Raw genomic sequence first — 22,639 nt, 5'->3', positions numbered from 1 at the left:
AGGAGCACGGGCCAGAGCATGTCAGTCCAGGATGCTGTGCTGAGCCCTGGACCCTCCGCCAGGTGGTGCACACTGGTGGGCAGACACACAGGCCAGGAGCTACTCTTAGCCCCCCCCGGCTCACAGTCTCTGAAGCAAACCAGAGTTAGCTAAGAGAAAAACTAGAGAGGCATGACCAGGAAAGCTCATCCAGTGATGTAGAAGGAAAAGCATTGAGAACTGTGTGTTTCTAGTTACAAGCAAGTTGTTTGTGGTGCTCCCTTCCCACATCGAGGCAAGGTGCTTTTGGGTCAGGGTGACTACACACCCAGTCAGTGCCAGACTCTGTCCAGTCAGGTTCCCAACAGGCTACACTAAAAATTGTGGGTCCCAAACCCCAAACTTACTCCACACTTCTAGGTTTTAATATGCAAATAAGGTACTGCCATGCTCATTCAGGCACCAGGATTTGCAGATGCATAAACCATGTGAAATTCTAGCAGCAGACTGTCACTTACTCACTTGGCTTAGGAATCAAGGAATGTGGTGCTGCTCTGAGGCAATGTACTTGCATACTTGGGATACTATTGCAAAGATAAAATTAGAATTTCTGTTATAAATTGCCCTTAAAATTATGTATTTGGTTAAAAACCTTATTTACTGAAGGAAATGCTGTAGTGACAGCATGGTTACTGGGGCTACAAAACACTTTCCCTCCTGCATGAAACAAGACGTTAGACAATTACATATTTTGTTCCAATGTTGGTATAGGTTTAATTTTGCATATGTGCAGGTTTGTTTAAAGCTGACTGTTTTGGGTTTATTGGTTTGATTTTTTTTTAAGTTGAAATGGAGGGTTGCTGGATTGGACTATCTGATCTACAATACAGCATTTGACATAGTTCTATTTTTATACAGATTTGTAAGTAATTTTAATAGTAGGATTTATGTTATTTTATCATCCTACTGTAGCACATTTTTGTGATAAAATGTTGAACTTTATGGCTTTTGTTTGGATTTTAAGTTAAGCATTGTTTGCAGTTTCAAATTTTGATTTAGGTTTTGGTTTCTGATGGAATAGTTAAGAGGATTTTGGATTTAATGCTAAATTGTGGACAGATTTAGATTATTTAGATGGACTAAGAGTAAATCCTATTTACTATTTTACTTTAAAGATTATGTTGGGGTAAAACCTGGATGGGGGGGGGGGAAAGATGAGCCTGACCTTTAACTGACAAGGAGCAGAGGTATGGCCCCTGTGAGCAGTGATGGGGGGGGGTGTGTGCCAACCCCCCCCCCTGTTTTTTTTTTGGTCTAACCCACCTCAGACCCCCCCAGCAAACAGGGAGAGGCTGGTTACGTCCCTACTGGCCAGTGGGTATTATTGCTGCTCCATGGGATACATACTCTGTGCAGTACCCTGACTAGCCACTGGGTGTCATTGCTGCTTCAAATGACACATTTCAGAGTAGCAGCTGTGTTAGTCTGTATTCCCAAAAAGAAAAGGAGTACTTGTGGCACCTTAGAGACTAGCCAATTTATTTGAGCATAAGCTTTCATGAGCTACAGCTCATCAAAGCTTATGCTCAAATAAATTGGTTAGTCTCTAAGGTGCCACTCGTACTCCTTTTCTTCAAGTGACACACAATCTTTGCATTACCTAATCTGGCCACTTGGTGTCACAGTTGCTGCAAGGGAAACATACTCTGTGCAATACTCCAACTGGCTACTAGTTGTCACTGCTCCTCCATGGGAAACACACTCTGTGCATTACCACAAGTGGCTACCAGGTGTCATTGCAGCTCCAAGGTGTCAAAGTTTGACTCAGACTCACAATTTATCAGACCACTCTGTTTTATTAGCAAAGCTGCTCTGCTAATACATTTAGAAGTGAGCCCCCCGAGTGAGGCTTGTGTCTCTTAATTTATACAGTTTTTTGGAGAACAAGTTACAGAGAAGTTACAGACAAAAGAAGAAAAAGATTTTAGTCACCACCCTTCAAGATCCCTGAGACCAGTCACGTATCTTCAATTACCTGCCACCCTTAACAATCTTCTTTAACAGCTTCCAGTTATCTTAACTAATTGCCCTTCACACCTTCCATTCTGATGCCTGCTTCTTAGACGTGCTGGCTCTATCTTAATTGCTTCTCCATTCAAAAGCTAACTGTCCCTACGTGTGCTCCCTCAGATACTTTGTAACGTGTTTTGGCATGCCCTCTCATACACAATGTATCCAGCATGTCCCCTTATACAACGTTATACTTATACCATGTTATACTTCCACAAAGGGAACAAACGCTGTGCATTATCCTGAACTGGCCCCTGGATGTCACAATTGCTGCAACGGAAACACTCTGTGCAATACCCCTAATGGCCACTGCATGTCAATGCTGCTCCAAGGAAACCTGCTCTGTGCATTACCCAGACTGGCAGGAGACACACACTGTGCTTTACCATAACACCCCCACCACCCCCACCCCCCAACAGGTGGCAGGGGGTTGGATGAAGGGGGGGAATGGTGGTCACTGCTCTAATTGTTGGAAATACACACAGGGTAGTCCCTCAGCTGGCCAGCAGGGGTCACTGCCTCAATATGGGTGGGTGAGAGAAACACTGGAGGGCACTGCCTCACTTAGACCACCCTATCCAGCTTGTGTGTGTGTTTGTGCATATGTGCGGCGCCACCAAGTAGGACAGTGCCATATGTATGTGTCCGTCCATTCCCCCCCTCCCCCATTTGTGCAGTGACCCCTGGTGGCTATTTCACACCTTCAGAAAGAGCCAAATGCCACTGTTTGTCACTGAGTAATTTTATTTAACATAGAGCATTCTTCATCAGAAATGTAGAACCCCCCACTTTGCCAAGCACCTGTCCAAGCCGGCACAGTCACTGATGACAGCAAACACCGCAGAAAATACACACCCAAAGGGAAGCAGCTTTATGTGAAGCAATGAGCTGCTTCCTGAAGAACCTAGTGACGGGCTGTGGGGAAGTAGATAAAGAGCAACTAACTATAATGGAGAAAAATCATAATCCACCAGAGAGGAAAAACTCACTCCTCTGGAAAATCAAACCAGCTCTAGCGAGCCTGGGGTTTCCATCAATTCAGGATTGGAGCAAGAATTCTCCCCCACCCATTCATTATCTGGCAATGTCCAGGGAAGGGTGATGTTAGAGAGCCCTGCATAAACATCCCAGCCCACTGTGACCAAATGCACCCCTGTATTCACACCCTACACACTATTGTAACAATCTTTGGACAAAATATGCCTTGTGAGGTAGCATTTGAAACTCAGGTGTCAGAGTGGTATCCGTGTTAGTCTTTATCAGCAAAAAAACTGAGGTGTACTTGTGGCACCTTAGAGACTAACAAATTTATTTAGGCATAAGCTTTCGTTGGCTAAAACCTACTTCATCGGATGCATGCAGTGGAAAATACAGTAGGAAGAGATATATACACATAGAGAACATGAAAAAATGGGTGTTGCCATACCAACTGTAACAAGACCAATTAATTAAGGTGGGCTATTATCAGCAGGAGAAAAAAAACCTTTTGTAGTGATAATCAGGATGGCCCATTTCAAACAGTTGACAAGAAGGTGTGAGTAACAGTATGGGGGAAAAATTAGCACGGGGAAATAGTTTTTACTTTGTGTAAACTCAGGTTTCAGAGTAACAGCCGTGTTAGTCTGTATTCACAAAAAGAAAAGGAGTACTTGTGGCACCTTAGAGACTAACCAAGTTATCTGAGCATAAGCTTTTGTGAGCTACAGCTCACTTCATCGGATTGAAGTGAGCTGTAGCTCACGAAAGCTTATGCTCAAATAAATTGGTTAGTCTCTAAGGTGCCACAAGTACTCCTTTTCTTTTTGCGAATACAGACTAACACAGCTGTTACTCTGAAACCTGTGCTATAAAAGTGAAGAGCAAAAACACCAAAGTTTGCTCTCCCTAACCGTCTCCCTTTCACCTAAGACGATCAGAGAAACAGCTGCCTGACCCTGGAAGCAGATCCTGACCTGAGAGTTTGGGCAGCAATATTACTGGAATCTGTGGGAAGGGCCTTCACAAGTCTAGTTTGTTAAATTTAGAAAGCACTTTATTTTTCTTGTAACCATTTCTTACTTTAATGCCTCATTGTTTAGTCACTTAAAACCTGTTTGTAGTTAAATAAACTTGTTTTATTCTTGAACCAAAACTAATCCAGGGTTGTGAACCATAAATGGAATTATCCACAAAGTGGCAGATTTGTGTGTATTGACCTCCTAGAGGTACAACAGACCTAATCTATCTGGCCTGTCCCTGAGAGGGCTGGACAGCGCACAGCACGTCTTGGGGGTAAAGGTCAGGACAGGGAGTGTGTTAGGGTCATCCTGCATGTGGTAGCCCAGTCTGATGGAAGCCAAAGTGTGACTGGTGAGTGTTGACAAGCTGCTGGGATCAGAGTCGTAGCTGTACACAGACACTCATGGGGAGAGCGGGGAGCTGCACGGTGCCAGGCTGTTTGTGAGCTACCCACATCAGAGGCTACAACAGTGAAGCATGGTGAGGCACCCTGCATTGTAGGCCACGTGACACAGCCCCGCATTAGTCTGGAATACACCCTGAACATCATACCTGGCCCACAGCAAGAGCCCCCCAGCTGCTGTAGTGTCATAAAACACTCTGTGACGTTCTGTACTTTGGGGGGAATACCCTACAGTCCCATGTTCATCCTTATGATTGTGTGGTATCCAATGCAAAGTTTGTCATGTGGGGTGTCTTCAGAAGGCTTATGATGCACTGAGCATTGTTATACTAATGTTATAGGTTGTAATTTCATGTATATAGTTAGGAGGCTAAAAATGCCTCATGGCTTAAAACAAGCCCAGGCAAAAACTCTCCAAGGCACTTCACACCTCATCAGAGCATGTATGGGACAAACCCAGCCCAGCCTCACAGGAACAAAGGACACTGGCCTAGGTAGCAACAAAGGATGTGTTGGACTCTCAAGTGAGTCACCCCTGTTCCTTTGGTCAGTTTGGGACGATGATGAGGTAATGCTTACATGACTGAGGGGGGAGAGGGCGCAAAGCCAAGAGGGAAGAAAGAAAGAAAGATAAAATTGAGACACGTTTGCCATGCTCTCTCTCTTCCACCTCCATCTACAGACATCACCACCAAGCGACTGAAGCGCTGATCAAAGTGGAGAGCCTGGTTGAAGGGCGGGCAACCAGCCAGCCTGTGGAGAGAAGCATCTGCCATTTCCACATTTTCTGTTATCTCCCTCCCCCCACCCCCAATGAATAACGGGCCTACCCTATCTTGAGCTGAGCTTAAGTGCAAACCATTTTAAATATTACTCCCTCAAAGGGTTAGAGGGTGCCATACATTAGCTAAGGTATATGTTGAGTAAATAAGTTAATTAGATCCCTATCTCTGTGCATAAAGTTGATAGAATCTGTCAACCTTAAAAAAAGCTGGGTTTTTCTTTTTAAGGGGTGGTTGTGGCAGCATCTCCAAAATGACCTAAAATTTGGATCGCTCACCTCTGCCGGCACCCCCGGGAGGCATACCAGGTTTCAAGGCAATCTTTATTAATCATAACCAGTAAGAGACAAAAATCTACCTTTTTATTTCAAGTATTAATATTACAAATCTGATTTAATCATCTGAGTAGAGAAGATATGTTACAGAAGTGTTTCAATCACAACTCTGTGATGGATGTATTTGATTTAGTTCTAAGTAAGACCCTGAGCCAACTGCCTCCAGAGTTTATCTCAAACAGTGGTTAAAAAAGGCTCCAAGTTAGTCCTCCCCCATTTCCCACTCCCCCTTCCCATTTTAACTTTCATAAAATCGCTGGAGGACAATTAGAATGAAGATTGAATCATAAGCAAACAGATGCACTCGAACGTCACTAAAGAGACCTGGGGATGGATGAGCAGCCCTGGACCTAAAGTTACATATATCACCTTGTCCCGTAACTGGGGTTCTGCAGAAAACAGTGTTTCACCTGCTTCTGAGTGCAGCAGCAGGGGACTATGCAAGCACTGCTCCTGGGAACACAGAACAGCAGCAGATGCTTAGAAACCTTTAATAGATTTTCAATGTTAATCAGCCAGAACCTAGCTATTTTCTCTAATGGTACAAACAATGATTACATAGCACAGGCCCAGTGTGTACACCCCAAGAGGCATTCAGGAATCTAGGAGCCTAGTCTTTAAAGCAAACTCAGCACTGAGCTTCCGCATGACTTCTGCATGGCTCAGCCCATACTGTTCTTTTCTAGTAGATCCATAGTTTTCTTTCACATATTTTGCAAATGGTGTTAGCTGTGCTCTAGCAGGAGTACCATCCTTCCGTGTGGGTTGGCACAGGACTAACTGTCCCTTACAAAGTGCACACACAAAGCGTTCTGTGTCCAGTGACTTGGAATGGCGCCCAATTCTAAAATAAAACAAAATTCAGTGTAGTGCCTGAGTCTGGAGACACCTTGGAATAATAGCTCAAAGGTGCAAATTGTTCACATTGAGATCAAGTGTACATTAACTCTGACACCTAAAGATAATCTAAATGGCAACATTACTATTCCCCTGCTGATCATTTTAGCAGGAATATTCAGCTAGTGATTTTTATCATGCAGTCTCAGATCACTGCCCACATTTTCCTGCCAAAAAGCCTGAAACATCCCTTATCCAGCTGCCAAGGTGGAACCTTCAGTTTCTTCCTGATAATGTCTACAGCAGGGGTGGCCAACCTGAGCCTGAGAAAGAGCCAGAATTTTCCAATGTACATTGACAAAGAGCCACAGTAATACATCAGCAGCCCCCCACACCCCTCTCCCAGCACCTCCCACCCACTGGCAGTCATGCACCTCGTTCAGCACCTCCTCCTCCCTCCCGATCAGCTGTTTTAGTGTGCAGGCTTGGGGGGGGGGGAAGGGAAGGAGCGAAGGCACTGCAGGCTGAGGGGAGGGGGTGGGAAGGGGTGGAGTGGGGGGCATGGCCTGTCACAGAGCCAGGGGTTGAGCAGTGAGCACCCCCCCAGCACACTGGAAAGTTGGCATCTGCAGCTCCAGCCCTGGAGTCGGTGCCTATACAAGGAGTTGCACATTAACTTCTGAAGCGCCACATGTGACTCCAGAGCCACAGGTTGGCCACCCCTGGTCTACAGTGTTATGTGATGGTAATACGAAGTTTAACAGAACATAAAAAAAAATATATGAACAGAGTAAAGCAAGTTCAGATGAATACCAAAACAAACAACAAGGAATTCAGTGATATTCATGTTAATTTTTAGTTCAATAAAACCCCCCTCTAATTTAAGTTTACATGAAGCTGTGCAGCACTTCAGCCTGCCACACTGAAGTGCTGCAGAAGCTGAGGGCCCTGCTGTTGAATTTGTTCCCCACAATACATATTCTAGATCTCAGATCAACCTTCTTTAAACATTCTTTATTTAACTGGGAATTGGTCCTGCTTCGAGCAGGGGGTGGGACTAGATGACCTTCAGGGGTCCCTTCCAACCCTGATATTCTATGATCCCAGTGGTCCCACAAGCTCTTTATCACTTACAATGGGATAAACAGAAGCTTTAACAATCCCAGTGAGCAGCTTAATTTTTCTGCTTGTGTTTCAAATAAGTTTATTGGTAAAAGATGAGATCATAGTGTATCAGAGCTCCTGCATTACACTCCTAATAGAGAAGTAGGGAGAGATCCAAGTAGTCTCATAACATGAACCCGAGTTTAATGTTTATCTTGTTTCCTTAATACTGTCCTACAGGGGGAGGGATAGCTCAGTGGTTTGAGCATTGACCTGCTAAATCCAGGGTTGTGAGTTCAATCCTTGAGGGGGCCATTTGGGATCTGGGGCAAAAATTGGGGATTGGTCCGGCTTTGAGCAGGGGATTGGACTAGATGACCTCCTGAGGTCCCTTCCAACCCTGGTATTCTATGATTCTATTACCTTCTCTATGTAACAAGCATTATAGTTGCTAAGGGGAAGATGAAGAATCAAGGTTAGAAAGTTAGGTGTGTTCCCTCAGAGGATAAAAGGGGTCAGAAATATTGAAAAGTCTGAGTACCCTTGAAGAAAACTCACTGCTCCAAAGGACAGCAGTATGTGGAACACCAGCCACTAAGGGTTGTGGCTAACAGACTCAGTGTGTCTGTAGCTTGGAGACTGAGTAAACTGAGTTAAAATCAATCCATTTCATAATTGTTAAAGGGTTTTTAGGGAACAGCTGTAGTGTGCAGTGCATGAGAGTGTCAGCATTGAGGGGGTGGGGAGAGGGACCCTTGCCTGGAGCAAGTCTTGTCATTTGCTCACTCACTCTGTCCTGGGCTTGATGCAGAAATCAATAGGTGACATTCTCTGGCATAAAGAAAAGGAGTACTTGTGGCACCTTAGAGACTAACCAATTTATTTGAGCATGAGCTTTCGTGAGCTACAGCTGTAGCTCACGAAAGCTCATGCTCAAATAAATTGGTTAGTCTCTAAGGTGCCACAAGTACTCCTTTTCTTTTTGCGAATACAGACTAACACGGCTGTTCCTCTGAAACCTGTCATTCTCTGGCATGTGGTTTGCAAGAGGTAAGACTAGATGACTGACATGTCCCTTTCTGCCCTTGAAAGTTATGAATCTCTCAAATCCTCAGATTTCCATACTGCTCACTCAAAACAACCCACCTCCCAACTCTCTGTTCTCAGCTAAGCCATTAAAAAGAGCACCAGCAGGGGGAGGCAGGTCTAAGTATAACTCCATATGGTACTCCTGGGTGGATTCTGTGCCCATAGAGGGGCATAGAATTCATATGGCCCACATTTTTCTGTGCCCCCCGGGCAGAAAAATGCAAAAAAAAAAATCTGTTGGTGGACATGCACCTCTTCCCCAGCAGCCCAGGCAGTGCGTCTGTTCCAGTGCACCTGGAGCAGCCTCAGAGACAGGGGACAGGGGATGGGCGTGCGTGCCTGCATGATCACCATCAGGGGGGAGGGGTGTACATGTGTGCCAACAAGGGGGGGGGGAGAAGAGAGACTGACTCTCTAGGCTAGTCTACACTGGCAATGCTAAAGTGGCTTTAGCATGGCTTTAATGTGGCTCGTATGGTCACGGTGGAGCATTGGGAGAGAGCTCTCCCAGCGCTGTAAAAAACCCACCTCCGTGAGGGGTGCAGCTACCAGCACTGGTGCACTGTCCACACTGGCACTTTATAGCGCTGAAACTTGCTGCGCTCAGGGGGGTGTTTTTTCACAACCCTGAGTGAGAGTTGCAGAGCTGTAAATTGCCAGTGTAGACAAGCCCTGTGTCCCTTTCTCTTGCTACTGCAGCTCCCTGGCATGTAAGGGTAGAGCTTTTTATTATGCAGGAGGCAGTCTAGAGGCACAAATGTAGCACCCTGATTGTGTAGTAAAGTTGTTAAAGTTGCTGTTGAGGGTTATTTGATCTCATTCTCCGAGGCAGAAATGTAGCAGAATGTCTACTATTGTTAGTTAACTGTTCCCATTCTCAGTCAATTCCCCCAGGAACATTAAAACCTGTGAAAGCTTTAAGGCCCCTACATTGCCAGAGTGATGTAAAGGAGTCTTATTATAAATGACAGTAAGGGAATCCTCAGCTAGGAAGATCTATGTGCTTTCTCACTTTTTATCAAGCAGTCAATAAAATGTCAGGACAATCAGAAACAAGCACTTCCCAAAGTACCCAGCCAGGTCCAGGACAATGATTAGCAAGACTATATGACTTTCAAGTGTGAAAGTCTGAGCAATTTAAAATGACATTCTACTTTTTTTTTTTTTCACGCTGTTTGTTCTGTAATGTAATTTAAATGAAAATCCAGGATTATAACTGGAATGCAGGATATTAGTTGCCAAGTGTTTGTAACTTCACTTTCATGTGTTTAGGAAATGCTGAATAATTGTGACTTTTTTCCGTATTGTAGTTTAAATAAATTACCAAAACAATTGAAACTGGTGTGATTATATTGCATTATTTTGACAAATAAATATATACAATTTTGCAGAATTTTGAGGCACAGAATCCCCCCAGAAGTAATATGGGTCTGCGAGGGAAACTGCCTGGAAGCATCAGTTGGGAATTCTTGGTGGGAACAGAAGAGGGAAAACAAGGCAATAAAAAAACAGTTCAGTTCATAGAGGTGAGACCTTTAATTCTCAAAGTGCTTTAAGAGTTAAAGGGCTAAGCTTAACTTGTGGACACGGTGAAAACAAAGATAACAGATGACCAAAGGCAAGTAAATATTACTCACGTGGTTTTGCACAGAGAACACTTATAAGTGAACTTGTATTTAATCTCATAGCTGTGGCACTGTGTCACCACTGGCAGCTCTGGATGAACCACAGTTGATTTCTTAGCATAGAATCTCCAAAACTGCCCGTGGCCATCTCGAATTCCATTGATTACCCAAGTAGCTGCATGGCAAATCTCATGGATCAATGTGTCTCGAAGCCGGTCTTGGGGAAGGCAGGAGAGAAGACAAATTAAGAACACTGCCATTAAAATGTCAGGTCTCTCATTCTTCATTGGTTTTATTAGCAGGGCTTTGGAGCGGAGCCCGGAGCTTGAGCGCAGAGCAATGGAGCTGCAGGTTTTTGCCCGGAGCTGGAGCAGAGCCAGAGCACAGAAAATCTTGACTGCTCCACTACTCCAGTGTTTTTTTTTTTCCATTTTCAAACCAAATTAAATGATATTTAGCAAGAAATTCCTAAAGGTGCCAAAAAGTTTCACATTGTATAAAACATTTGATATTAACATTTACGTTACCGCTTTATGTAATATGTCACAGTTATTCTCACTTCAGCCAAAATCAAGATTTAATGTACAGATACAAAATTACAAAGTTTTTTGGAGATACGTTTCATTAAAGAATTAGATAATTATCAGACATCCAGCAACATTGCAGACTGCTCCCACCCTTGTGCCAAGGTTAGGCGAGTACATACTCGTGTAGGTTAGATAGATAGATTAGTTTGTGTTGATCAACCCTTACAAAAGAAGTATCAACGAGACGCGCTGAGTGCTGCGATTACAGAAAAGTGCGACGCAAGATGCAACATTTAGGATATCACAAACAGGTATATTGCAAAAAAAAATAATGTTTTTGTTTATTGATATATTAAGATATCGCAAGAGATATTAACCACTTAAGCTCATTTCTCACACGGGCTTCCGTTACCGGTACATTTGTACATGCTCCCATATCACTCTGGCGGACTTTTTTTATATGTCATCTGTTTAACGGTCTTTTGGTAGCGTTGTTTGTAATTTTAAATTTACTGAAAAAGTTGCATGCAGCAGGCATATAAATATACAGTAAACATTTTTGCATAAATTAGGGGTGATTTTTGTGATATATCCAGAGAGATTGGAAAATGTCCAACACAACTTTGGGGGTGAATCCTTAGGTCATTTTAAGAAAAAACGTTTCTGTGAACACGTGTCCTAAAATTCTTCCTAAGGGAGCTACAGTCCCTTCAAGGAGGTGATGAAAAGTTAATTTCTGATCAATATCTCAAAAATGCTTTAATATAAAGTAATGAAATTATGTCTGTATCTTAGCGTTAGTATGTGCTACCATATTATATTATCCAAAATTATTTAAACCATAGGCGCCCGAACTGGCGGTTGGTCATTTTTATTTCATATTTCAAGAAAGGCTGGTCATTGACTGCCCCTGGCTACGAGCGGTAATACTATGTTCCATAATAAGTTAATAATTTTTGGTTATTATTTATTATTACGTTTAAAATTTATGGTTCCAAAGTTGAAAAATAAGTAATAAGTAAAATTGTTTGTATCATTCTAAGCATCCAAGCAGATTAAATTTTTTAAACAGTTTTCTTGGAAACGGTTAATTATACAAAATACATTAAGAGTACCATTTTAATGCGTGTTTTTGCATTAAATCATATTCCAGGATCGTATCTGTTAAATAGTCGAAGATTTAAAATATATTAAATAAAATTGGCCCAGTCCCCCAGTTCAGGACGCCTGTAGTTTAAATAATTTTATTTGAATGATGTTGTATGATAGAACGTTGGAAATAAACTTTAATGGGAAAGCGGATTCAAACTGTAAGCAGTCCTTTTAGTAAAGAGAGCAAATTTTCGGAAATATGTTTTTCCCTCATCAGGCTGGAAACATTATACAAGATAGAGCAGATAATAGGTTCTATCTTGTATAATCTATTCAGGCTGATGAAGCAAAAACATATTTCCGAAAATTTGCTCTCTTTACTAAAAGGACTGTGCTTGCAATTTGAATCCGCTTTCCCACTGAAGTTTATTTTCAACCTTGTAACGTGTAGCTCGTTACTTCCCAACAATTAATGTTGTAGAACAGGGACAGCACATACTAACGCTACAGCACATACCAAATTTCATTGACATATCTAAATTAAAACGTTTTTGAGATATTAATTAAAAACTTGGAGAATATTTCAAATATTTTTACTGCAAAATTTCATTAGAAAAACTAACGTGCAATTTATAAATACAAATTTATATTATGTATATTAAAAATACTTCTTACTTCATTAAAACTGCAAGGAACATGTTTAATATTAAAATATACTTTAATAATAATTTTGTGTAAAAAGAAAATGTGATCACTTTTGTCCAGAAAATCCAAAATAAATTAGAAGTACCGTAAGTGGTTAAGATATCACAAGCAGGTACATTATAAAAAAATGTAATGTTTTTGTTCATTGCTTTTTGAAGATCATAACAAGAAACATTTGGATGAGGTAGCAGCACAAGAAGATTTGGCCATGGCTTCAACAAAAAAAAAATCAAATCTGCCCCCCATGATTGATAGCCGATTTATGGAAAAGGATCTCAACGACCGTCTTTACTTTTGAATTTGAAAAGCAAAGAAGAAATCGGCAATGTGCAAGGTGGAAAAGGAAGTGAATGGCGAGCTCAAACCATGTAGCTTGAATACAAGTGAACAAAGTGCCGTGAAAGGTTTCAACCTTTGGCAGCATATAAAAAGTAACCATCCTGAAAACCACGCAGCTCTGGTTACAAAAAAGGACCAGGAAGATGAGGCAAAACAGAAAGCTGATGCGGCTAAACAACGTTCCTCTGGCTCTTTGAAAACTCCTGGAGAAAAGATTTTTGCGGAGCTTCATCTGAAAAGAATGCCCAAAATTGAGCAGACAAAACTTGACTCATATTTGAAGTCCTCAAAGGTTACAGTCACAGTGGATGCCAATACTTTCCATGAAGGGCTGATGGAAATGGTTTGCTTGAGTTCAACACCGCTCACTACCTTCAGGCTAAAGAACAAAGGATTCCAAAAAATTGCAGGTGAAACGGGTCAGCAGCTTGGTGTTTTGACGGGGCACAATGCGGTTCGTCATTTAGTTGTCAGCACAGCTGAGTCTGGTCGCAAAGAGCTCAAGAAAGCTTTGGAGCAAAGATTGTGCTACCTGAAAACGGATGCGGCAACCCGTGGAAACAGAAATTTCCTTGCAATCAATGCTCAGTACTACAAAGAAGGAAAAGATTAAGCTGTGGTAAAAACCTTGGACATAATCAACACTGAAGGGCGTCACAATTCTTCGTATGTGAAAAGTCAAGTAAAAGCTATTTTAGAAAAATTTGGGATCAGTGAAATGCAAGCGCTGAGCATCTGCGTTGACAATGCAGCAAACATAACATGTGCCGTCAACATTTTCAGTGAGGACAATGAAACCATTTCTACCTCTGAGAACAGGGATGTGGACAGAACTGAAGCTGTTTTGCCTGATGAAGGAACTAAAGGAATGGATGAAATCGAACTCAACATGGATGCTGCTGCACAATGGATTAATGACCCTAGCCTCATACTTCCAACATGGCTTCATGAGGACAACTCAGAAGTCCAACTGATGAGGTGTGGTATTCACACTCTTCAGTTGGCAATCTGGGATGGATTGAACAAAGAACATGCGAAGAAATTTCTGGCAAAAATTCAACAAGTCATTGTCCAACTACGAACCCCAAGTATTTGAAGTGTTCTGCTTGATCTACATGGGGTAACTCAATCATTGGATACTGTGACTCGCTGGGGTTTGACATTTGCGATGATTGATCGGCTTCTCATTTTTCAATCTTACTGTGAACAAGTGGCTGCTGCTGGAACAAGAGAACTCAAGTTAATAAAAGTTGAATGGGACGAAGTGATAACCTGCGAGATCTCTTGGCAAAGCCAAACCAAACAACCATGAATCTTCAAGCTGTCGATGTAACCCTGGGAGTTTTAATGAAGGAAACTGTCAAAATTCTTGCAAGAAAATGGTGGACAAATTGCAGAAGGAATTCTATCCTCCATGCAGAAACGCGAAGAGAAGCTTTTTGACAACATTCATTTCCTTGCTAGAGTTTATACTGACCCACGGTATCCGATTCTTCTTACCTCAAGGGAAATACCAAAGACAAAGGAAGGGCTCCTTGATATTGCTCGACAATTCGAAAATGCAAAATCTATTCCTACATTTGAACTTGGCGAAAGAGGTTGAACAAAATGAAACACAATAAAAGGAGTCATCAACAATAGAATTGCAGTTTTGGAAAGTTCACACCCTTCAGAAATAGCAGGCTGTTCTCAAACTTTCATCTCCACTCTGAACTTGTTTGAGCGTCCATTCCTGAGACGTCTTCAACCATCACAGGGAAATGGGAGATAATTCAAGCACCAATTTTTCAGAAGATGACGCCTTCGAAAAAGAATTGGATAAACAAGAAAGACGCCGGTGAGTTTCTGTGATTCATAATTGTAATGAAGCATTATTTGAGAGAAACTTTCGGGAAGATTGTGAGGCAACGGAGTCTATTGATAGGTTAAAAGTTAAGTCTGTTTTTGAGGCCATTCACAACTACCCACACTGCATTCAGGCTGCCTGTGGAATTGCATAAGCTAGTGTAGAGCAACTGTTTTCAGCTTTAAAGTTCATTTTAAATTATTTGTGGCAGGCTATGAAAGACGACTTGATTGCTGCAATAATTTTTTACAGAATAAATTATGAATGATTCTATTTTGTATCATTGTTGATGACTCTTAAATTGTTTTGAAAGCCTGAATAAAAATAATGTTTTTTCAAAATTACAGTATGCACTTTTTTATTTAGTTAAAAATTAACTTGAGTCAGAGCGCAGCTGGAGCAGTCACTATTGGTGCCAGAGCGGAGCAATTCAAAAATTTGATTGCTCCAAATCCCTGTTCATTAGTGTTTGCAAGTACCAGACTGACAGCCCTGGAGACTGTAAAAGATGCCACATGGACAACACTAGTGCAAGCTTCCCCACACAATGTCACTATTCTGACCCAAGTCTGAGAAGGTAATTTGGTTTCTATGTCTTCAGTATCTCCGAGGAGACTAATTGTAATGAGAGTCACTTGTGTTGTGGTCTCTGTTTTTAAAACCACATTAAACACAGGAGCCAGCAAGTAAATGTCAGATGACAAATTACTGACTGTGACACAGTGTCCCATTGGTATTTCACTACTCTGAGTAGCTCGTCAGGCCTGACATACTCACTACATCTAACCCACTTTTGTCATGATATATACCCAAAAGGTGGCATGTAATATATCAATGGAAAGCTAATAGCTCACTGATCATTAATATTCTTACATGGTGTGTTACTCTTGGGGGAATTCTACAACACTGCACAATGCAGAATATTGCAGAATTCCCTGTTTCCCCTGCAGAATTGGGGCTGCAGAACTGCTGGCCACCACTAGGGGATACTGGACTCTGCAGAGCCCAGCTTGCAGTGAGCGGAGCTGGAGGGTGGGTGGGCTGAAAGCTGCACACTCTACTTGATCCTCATTCTCCCGGGGACAGGAGAGAGCTTGGGAGACCCAGCTCTGGCAAAGGGTGAGGAAGAACAGGGTTGCACCATCCTGCGTTCCCTGGCAGGACCATATAGAAGCTGGGGGGGATTAAAGGCTCTGGGGGAGCTGGTGTCTGGGCCGGAAGGTGCCCTGTGGTTGGTTTCTAAGGGGAGGGGATGGTGGTGTCTGGGCTCTGAGTATGCTCCAAGGCTGGGATCTGGGGTGAGAGGGGAGCTGGTGCCTGGGCTGGGAGGTACCCCATGACTGGGATCTTTGGGGAGGGAGGTGCTGGTGTCTGGGCCAGGAGGTGCCTTGCGACTGGGCTCTAGAAGCGGAGTGCTGATATCTGGGCTGGGGGGTGCTCTGTGGCTGGGATCGGGGGGGGGGGGGGCAGCAAGGGAATGCAGGTGTCTGGGTTCTGGGAGCCCCACACATCTCCCTCCAGCAGCCCCCAACTGGAACTGGGTTATCATTGGGGATTCTTTAACTCTCTACTTCTGGGGGAATCTTTTTTGCTGTTGTCTGTATTGTTGACAGGTATTTAGAAATAAATTACAAAAATAATTGAAACTGGGAGTGATTATATTGTGTTATTTTGAGAAATAAAATATGCAGAATTTTAAAATATTATGCGCAGAATTTTTAATTTTTTGGCACAGAATTCCCCCAGGAGTAGTGTGTATACGGGTTGTACAAAGAGTTATGGATGTATGTTAGAATTATGGTTTTAAAATGTGTTTGGCAAGCAATGCATAATCTCCATCTGCCCTAAACAAATAAGCGTAAAGTTGTTTGTCATCAGGTTGAGATAATGAAGATGCATTTAGATAAAAGAACAAGAAAACCATCAATTTTTTATTCAATATCTTCATAAATGATCTGGAGGATGGTGTGGATTGCACTCTCAGCAAATTTGCGGATGATACTAAACTGGGAGGAGTGGTAGATACGCTGGAGGGGAGGGATAGGATACAGAAGGACCTAGACCAATTGGAAGATTGGGCCAAAAGGAATCTGAAGAGGTTCAATAAGGATAAGTGCAGGGTCCTGCACTTAGGACGGAAGAACCCAATGCACAGCTACAGACTAGGGACCGAACGGCTAGGCAGCAGTTCTGCGGAAAAGGACCTAGGGGTGACAGTGGACGAGAAGCTGGATATGAGTCAGCAGTGTGCCCTTGTTGCCAAGAAGGCCAATGGCATTTTGGGATGTATAAGTAGGGGCATAGCGAGCAGATCGAGGGACGTGATCGTTCCCCTCTATTCGACATTGGTGAGGCCTCATCTGGAGTACTGTGTCCAGTTTTGGGCCCCACACTTCAAGAAGGATGTGGATAAATTGGAGAGAGTCCAGCGAAGGGCAACAAAAATGATTAGGGGACTGGAACCCATGACTTATGAGGAGAGGCTGAGGGAGCTGGGATTGTTTAGCCTGCAGAAGAGAAGAATGAGGGGGGATTTGATAGCTGCTTTCAACTACCTGAAAGGGGGTTCCAAAGAGGATGGCTCTAGACTGTTCTCAATGGTAGCAGATGACAGAACGAGGAGTAATGGTCTCAAGTTGCAGTGGGGGAGGTTTAGATTGGATATTAGGAAAAACTTTTTCACTAAGAGGGTGGTGAAACACTGGAATGCGTTACCTAGGGAGGTGGTAGAATCTCCTTCCTTAGAGGTTTTTAAGGTCAGGCTTGACAAAGCCCTGGCTGGGATGATTTAACTGGGAATTGGTCCTGCTTTGAGCAGGGGGTTGGACTAGATGACCTTCTGGGGTCCCTTCCAACCCTGATATTCTATGAATTTAGCGAGTGGGGGAGACAGCCTCTTATGGGGTTCTGCCCCTCAAATGATAAGCAATTGGATCAAATGATTGTATACAATATTGCTGTATTATAAAAAGTGTATTGAGTAATGTCTTTTATGAAAGTCTGTGACATGATGATGACTAATAGCATTGTGAAATGTCTGCATTAGCATGAGTGCACACTCACTGATATTATGCTTTAAAGGCTGTGACCAAACACAGGGAGAAACAGGAGGGAAGGGATTATCTACACATCTCCAATTAAATTAAACAAGATGTGACCAAAAACAATGGAAATCATATTTACATATGAATCAGCAAGGGGATGGGAAGTCCACAGGCAGGAAAAAACATCATAAGATTATCCTGGGTCTGGGGACAAAACAGTGAGTTTGGGAAGATATACGGAGAGAAGAAGCAGTCATCTTGGCATCCATCACTGGACAGATAAAAGGGGACAGAGCTCTTGCAAGCTGAGTCCTTCAGTCAAGGGGGTTAAAGTCTCTGAGAAGTGAATACAGTATAAATTACTCCCGAGGAGATTCTGCACCAAAAAATTAAAAATTCTGTGCAGAAAAATTAAAAATTTTGTATACAATATTTTAAAATTCTGCACATTTTATTTGTTAAATAAATGTGGAGGCTCCAGCATGGCATTGGGGAGCATAGGCCACTGACTGCACAGAGGTGGGAGATCACTGTGCAGCTTTCCCCACACCTGGACGCAGACTCAGTGGGGAGGCTGCATCCAACCCTGACACAGTGCAATGATCGGGCCTGCCCCAGAAACATCCCATGGTCTTGCCCCTCCGAGCTAGGTGCATCAGGTGTGGGCAGATGGGATCCAAGTGTGGAGGAGTTTAGTGCGGGGGGATCCAGGTGTGGGTTGAAAGGGTTCAGTGTGGGGCAATCTGGGTGTAAATGGCTCAGTGGGGGATCCAGGTGCTTGGGAGGGGGCGGGGTCCAGATGCAGAGGGGCTTGTTGGCAGGTTCTCAGTGAAACAGTAATGGGACTCTGCTGGGGGGTACCGCTGAAGGTGGTTGGGGTTCAGTGCGGAGGTCCAGATGCTGGGGGAGTGGGGCTCAGTGGGGTGGGGATCCAGGTACAGCTGGTTGGGGCTTGGTGAGGTGGCTCATCGGGATGGTCCAGGTGCAGGGGGAGTGGGGCTCATTGTTGGGCTTCTGAGTGTAGCATGTGTGTGAGAGGCGCAGCAGGAGGGTTTGCAGAGTTTCCAGAATGAGGTGATGAGAGCTTGGATAAAAGTTTTAGCTGTGTGGATGGATAGGAAAGGTTGCATTTTAGAGATGCTATGCAGAAAAATAAATATTCTTTCCCCTTATTTAATATTCAATATCCTCTTTTCCTTACCTGCAGAGTCACAAACTTTCTCTGAGAGCTCTATCCGAGCATAGCGTTGTACCTCAGGACTTTTTGTTTGTCCAGTTACGCAGTACCCTGCTGTCTTCCGCATCTTTTTGTTCCAGATGATTTCCATTTTCTCTGGCAACTGATATAAAAAAAACAAAACAAAACAGTGCATTTGAACCATGCAGGGGCATGTGCGGGAATTTAAATTTGACCCCTTTTGGAGGGGCACGTTCTGTGCCCCTGCTGAGGCCCAGGTTTGGAGGAACTGTCAGCTCCTGTTGCAGCCTCAGAGTTTGTTCCCCCCCACACCCTGACCCCCACCCCAGGAAGCCCCTGATGATTACTGGGGGACCCTGTGCCCCTGCTTGCCCCTCCATCCACACCCCCTGGAACCACATCACTGCCAACTCATTCACTTCCTCAAGTCCTTAAACTTCTGCCCTTGTGTGTGTGTACCACTACAGCCCTTCACAACACACCTTGGTGGGAAAGGACACCTTTGTTCATACCCTTTACACAGAGACAGTGGGAAGTTAGATCTGAGAAACTCACTTTGCCTTCTCTACCTCTCCTTAGGGGCTGAAGAACTTCACTATCTTTAGAGTATAAAACAGCCATAGAATAGTAATATTCTTTAAAAAGTTTTATTAAAAGCAGAGAAAATGGTAGTAAACCAAAAAAGAACTGTTTGCATTATACTACTTAAGTAACAGAGTACAGAGAAAAGAAGGAAAATCTCACATCTCTAGAAATCAAGTCCTTATATGACCTTCCTGCCCTGGTTAGCTTGACAATCTCTTTCTCAGGTATTCAGAGAGAAATGTCTGCATCCCCTCTCTCACACAACCTGCTTACCAAGATCTCTGATCTAGGGTTGTAGCCTTCCCCAGCAGATTGTCTAAGGAGGTATTAAATGTCCTTCACTGATGCTTAATAGCTGTCTTTCAAATACTTAGCTACCAAAATCAAGTGGAGCCCTTTATAAGATCATTTGACCTACCTGTCCCCAGTTTATCCAGACCTCTTTTTAAAATCTCATCAATTCTCTCTTGCCAGGAAGTGTAACTTCTAATCTTATCAACTACTTAATCTCTGACCTTGTTGCTCCAAAATAGCAGCAGAAAGGAACCATCTCTTTCAGGATTCTAGTACTGCTGGTATGCTTAGTGCACGTCTTCACTGCAGTTAACCTGAACTCTTACCTGGTTTTTAGTCCAAACTCCTCTACTGTTCACACAAGAGAAACTTTTGATCTGAATTTGGAGGTGCTTTAAATGCAGGATAGTTTATACAAGAAGGCTTTCCTTTCACTTGCCTTGGACCCTGCCCATTCTGCAGCTAGGATGCAGGCAAAAATCACTCAAGTTCTGATAGTCCTCCAATATCCTTCCCACAGTTCTCCATGAAGGACAGACAAGTTTTGGTAATTGACTGGGAAAGTCTCCTAGAGCATCTCAGTACAGAGAACCATACACACGAGTGAGTGCAGAAACAGTGAGGACTCAGTAAGGTGAGTCTGGCTTTGCTTTTGAAATGCTGGGGTAGGCTAACTCAAGTGCCAATCATCTGGGTAACCTGTGCTGTTAGGGAGCCTACAGCAGCAATTCCCAAACTGTGATCCTGGCAGGCACTTGCTACTGGTCTGCAGAGAGCTGGCTGATCAAGTGGTTCTGGGCTCTTTGATTCCAGTTTTTTTATATAGGAGTAGGAGCCAGCTTAAGATGCCTCAATTAGGGTCCACTGCCACATAAGAACAACAAGGAATCTTTTTGGCACCTTAGAGACTAATATATTTATTTGGGCATAAGCTTTTGTGGGCTAGAACCCACTTCATCAGATGCATGGAGTGGAAAATACGGGAGCAGGTATAAATACATGAAAAGATGTGAGTTGCCTTACCAAGTGTGAGGTCAGTCTAATGAGACAATTCAATTGACAGCAGGATACCAAGGGAGGAAAAATAACTTAAGAGTAAGAGAAGCATTCCAATACAATGGGGGCTATACAACTACCTAGACATATAAGAATCAGAAGGCTCCATAAGGAACCAGATTCATCCAAGGTATCTAAAATAAATTTTTCCATATAAGCAACAGATATAGTTACTTAGGGACGTTACATGATTATGAATGGGAAGGGAGTTTGTGTCCTTGCAGTAATGAATGGATCAGGAGGTCTTTCTCCACAAGACTATTAAGAGGTAACACACTGAGAAAGTCTGATAACTCCCAGAGTAAACCTATGATAAATCCCTTTTTAAAACCCTCACATTTTCAACCTGATTCAAATAGAAGCACCTTGTTACAAGGCTGAGCTGCATCCCAGTTAGTGAGCTAGAAGGAAGGGGCAATGGTTTCACAGAGAAAGCTAGTTAGCGGGATAACAGTGATTTTATTGTCCAGAAATGTGTTTACAAAAGCTACCTTTTGCTCAAAGATGGTGTTGTTATAAAGAGTGTAGAGCTTCTGTGTCAACTCATCCTTCTTTTTCCTGAAATTTTTCACATATTGGGATGCTGGGTTTGACAGCTCTTGTAAGAAACAGCCTGGCACCCCACACAGATTCCACCTGCATGAAAAGCAGCAGCAAAAAAAGCACATTTGTTGTCACAGCAGTCTTATGAAAAAGAATGGTTACTTACCGTATAGTAACTATGGTTCTTTGAGAAGTCTTTGTGGATACCATTCTAGTTGTGCACGTTCCCCAGGCATGAGAGATTAGAATCTTTTAAACAGCAGTCAGCCATGCCTGCAGCATGTATGTCTTTATATCCCACATCTAAGGGCATAAAGAACAGCGCAGCTGCAACCATCCCTCAGTTCCCTTGCTAATTCAGAATCCCAGATAACGAGGACTCTGAAAAAAAGTGGGGATGAAGGGCTGGTTGTGGGATCCACGCGGACAATAATAACTTATAGTATTTTTTCTTCTGAGGTAAGTAATTGATTTGAAGTTGGGTCCTTCACAGCGAAGGAGAGTGTCCTAGCCACTGGGATACGGGGTTGTGTGGGCTGGGTCTCAATCTGTCCTGTTGAAATTGTTTTGCTTTTTATAAATAAATAGTCCTTGGAGCAGGAACTTGAACTAGGGTCTCCTGCATTCTAGCTACAAGGAATGCGACCTTCCATGACAAATGGGAAAGTGAACAAGAAGCTAGAGGCTCAAAGGGCAGGCCCATGAGCCTCGGTGAGGACAAGGTGGAGGTCCCATTGGGGGACTGGGTCCTAGACCGGCCAAAAGAGTCTTTCAATGCCTTTCAGGAATCTGATAGTCATCTCATGTGAGAATACTGATCAACCCTGGACGCAGGGATGGAGGGCCGATATGGCTGCCAGGTGAACCTTGATCAAAGAGAAGGCAAGGCCCTGGTGCTTTAAGTGAAGCAGGTAATCCAGAATGGATTGCAGAGATGACTGGGTCAGGGAGATATTCCGTTCTGACACCCAGCAGGAGAATTGCTTCTACTTTGCCAGATAAAAGTTGCTCTGGTGGAGGGCTTTTTGCTCTCCAAGAGCATGTGCTGTACCTGACTAGAACAGACTTGTTCCTCTGGATTCAGCCACGCTCCATCCAAGCTGTGAGGTGGAGAGAGATGAGGTTCAGGTGCAGCAACCGACCGTAATCCTGTGGGAGTAGGTCTGGGCAGCTAGGAAGTGCTAAGGC

General features: G+C 43.3%; 1 protein-coding gene across 3 annotated transcripts in view; it reads right to left on the bottom strand.

The window, feature by feature from the left end:
- Positions 1–5,572: 5,572 nt before the first annotated feature.
- GCNA (germ cell nuclear acidic peptidase) overlaps positions 5,573–22,639 on the bottom strand; it is a 54,848-nt gene continuing 37,781 nt past the window's right edge. For all 3 annotated transcript variants that reach the window (XM_073358689.1, XM_073358688.1, XM_073358690.2), the window contains 4 exons: positions 21,400–21,544; positions 18,977–19,115; positions 10,235–10,439; positions 5,573–6,411 (listed from right to left, as the gene is read on the bottom strand). In XM_073358689.1, the coding sequence (XP_073214790.1) occupies positions 6,162–6,411; positions 10,235–10,439; positions 18,977–19,115; positions 21,400–21,544 (739 nt within the window). In that variant the 3' untranslated portion in view covers positions 5,573–6,161. The remainder of the gene's footprint in view (positions 6,412–10,234; positions 10,440–18,976; positions 19,116–21,399; positions 21,545–22,639) is intronic.

The sequence above is a fragment of the Lepidochelys kempii genome, chromosome 9, assembly GCF_965140285.1.
Source record: "Lepidochelys kempii isolate rLepKem1 chromosome 9, rLepKem1.hap1, whole genome shotgun sequence".
In the NCBI taxonomy this organism is placed as follows: Eukaryota; Metazoa; Chordata; order Testudines; family Cheloniidae; genus Lepidochelys; species Lepidochelys kempii.
The sequence above is the reverse complement of the archived record's forward strand: the minus strand, read 5'-3'. Positions and strand labels throughout refer to the sequence as shown.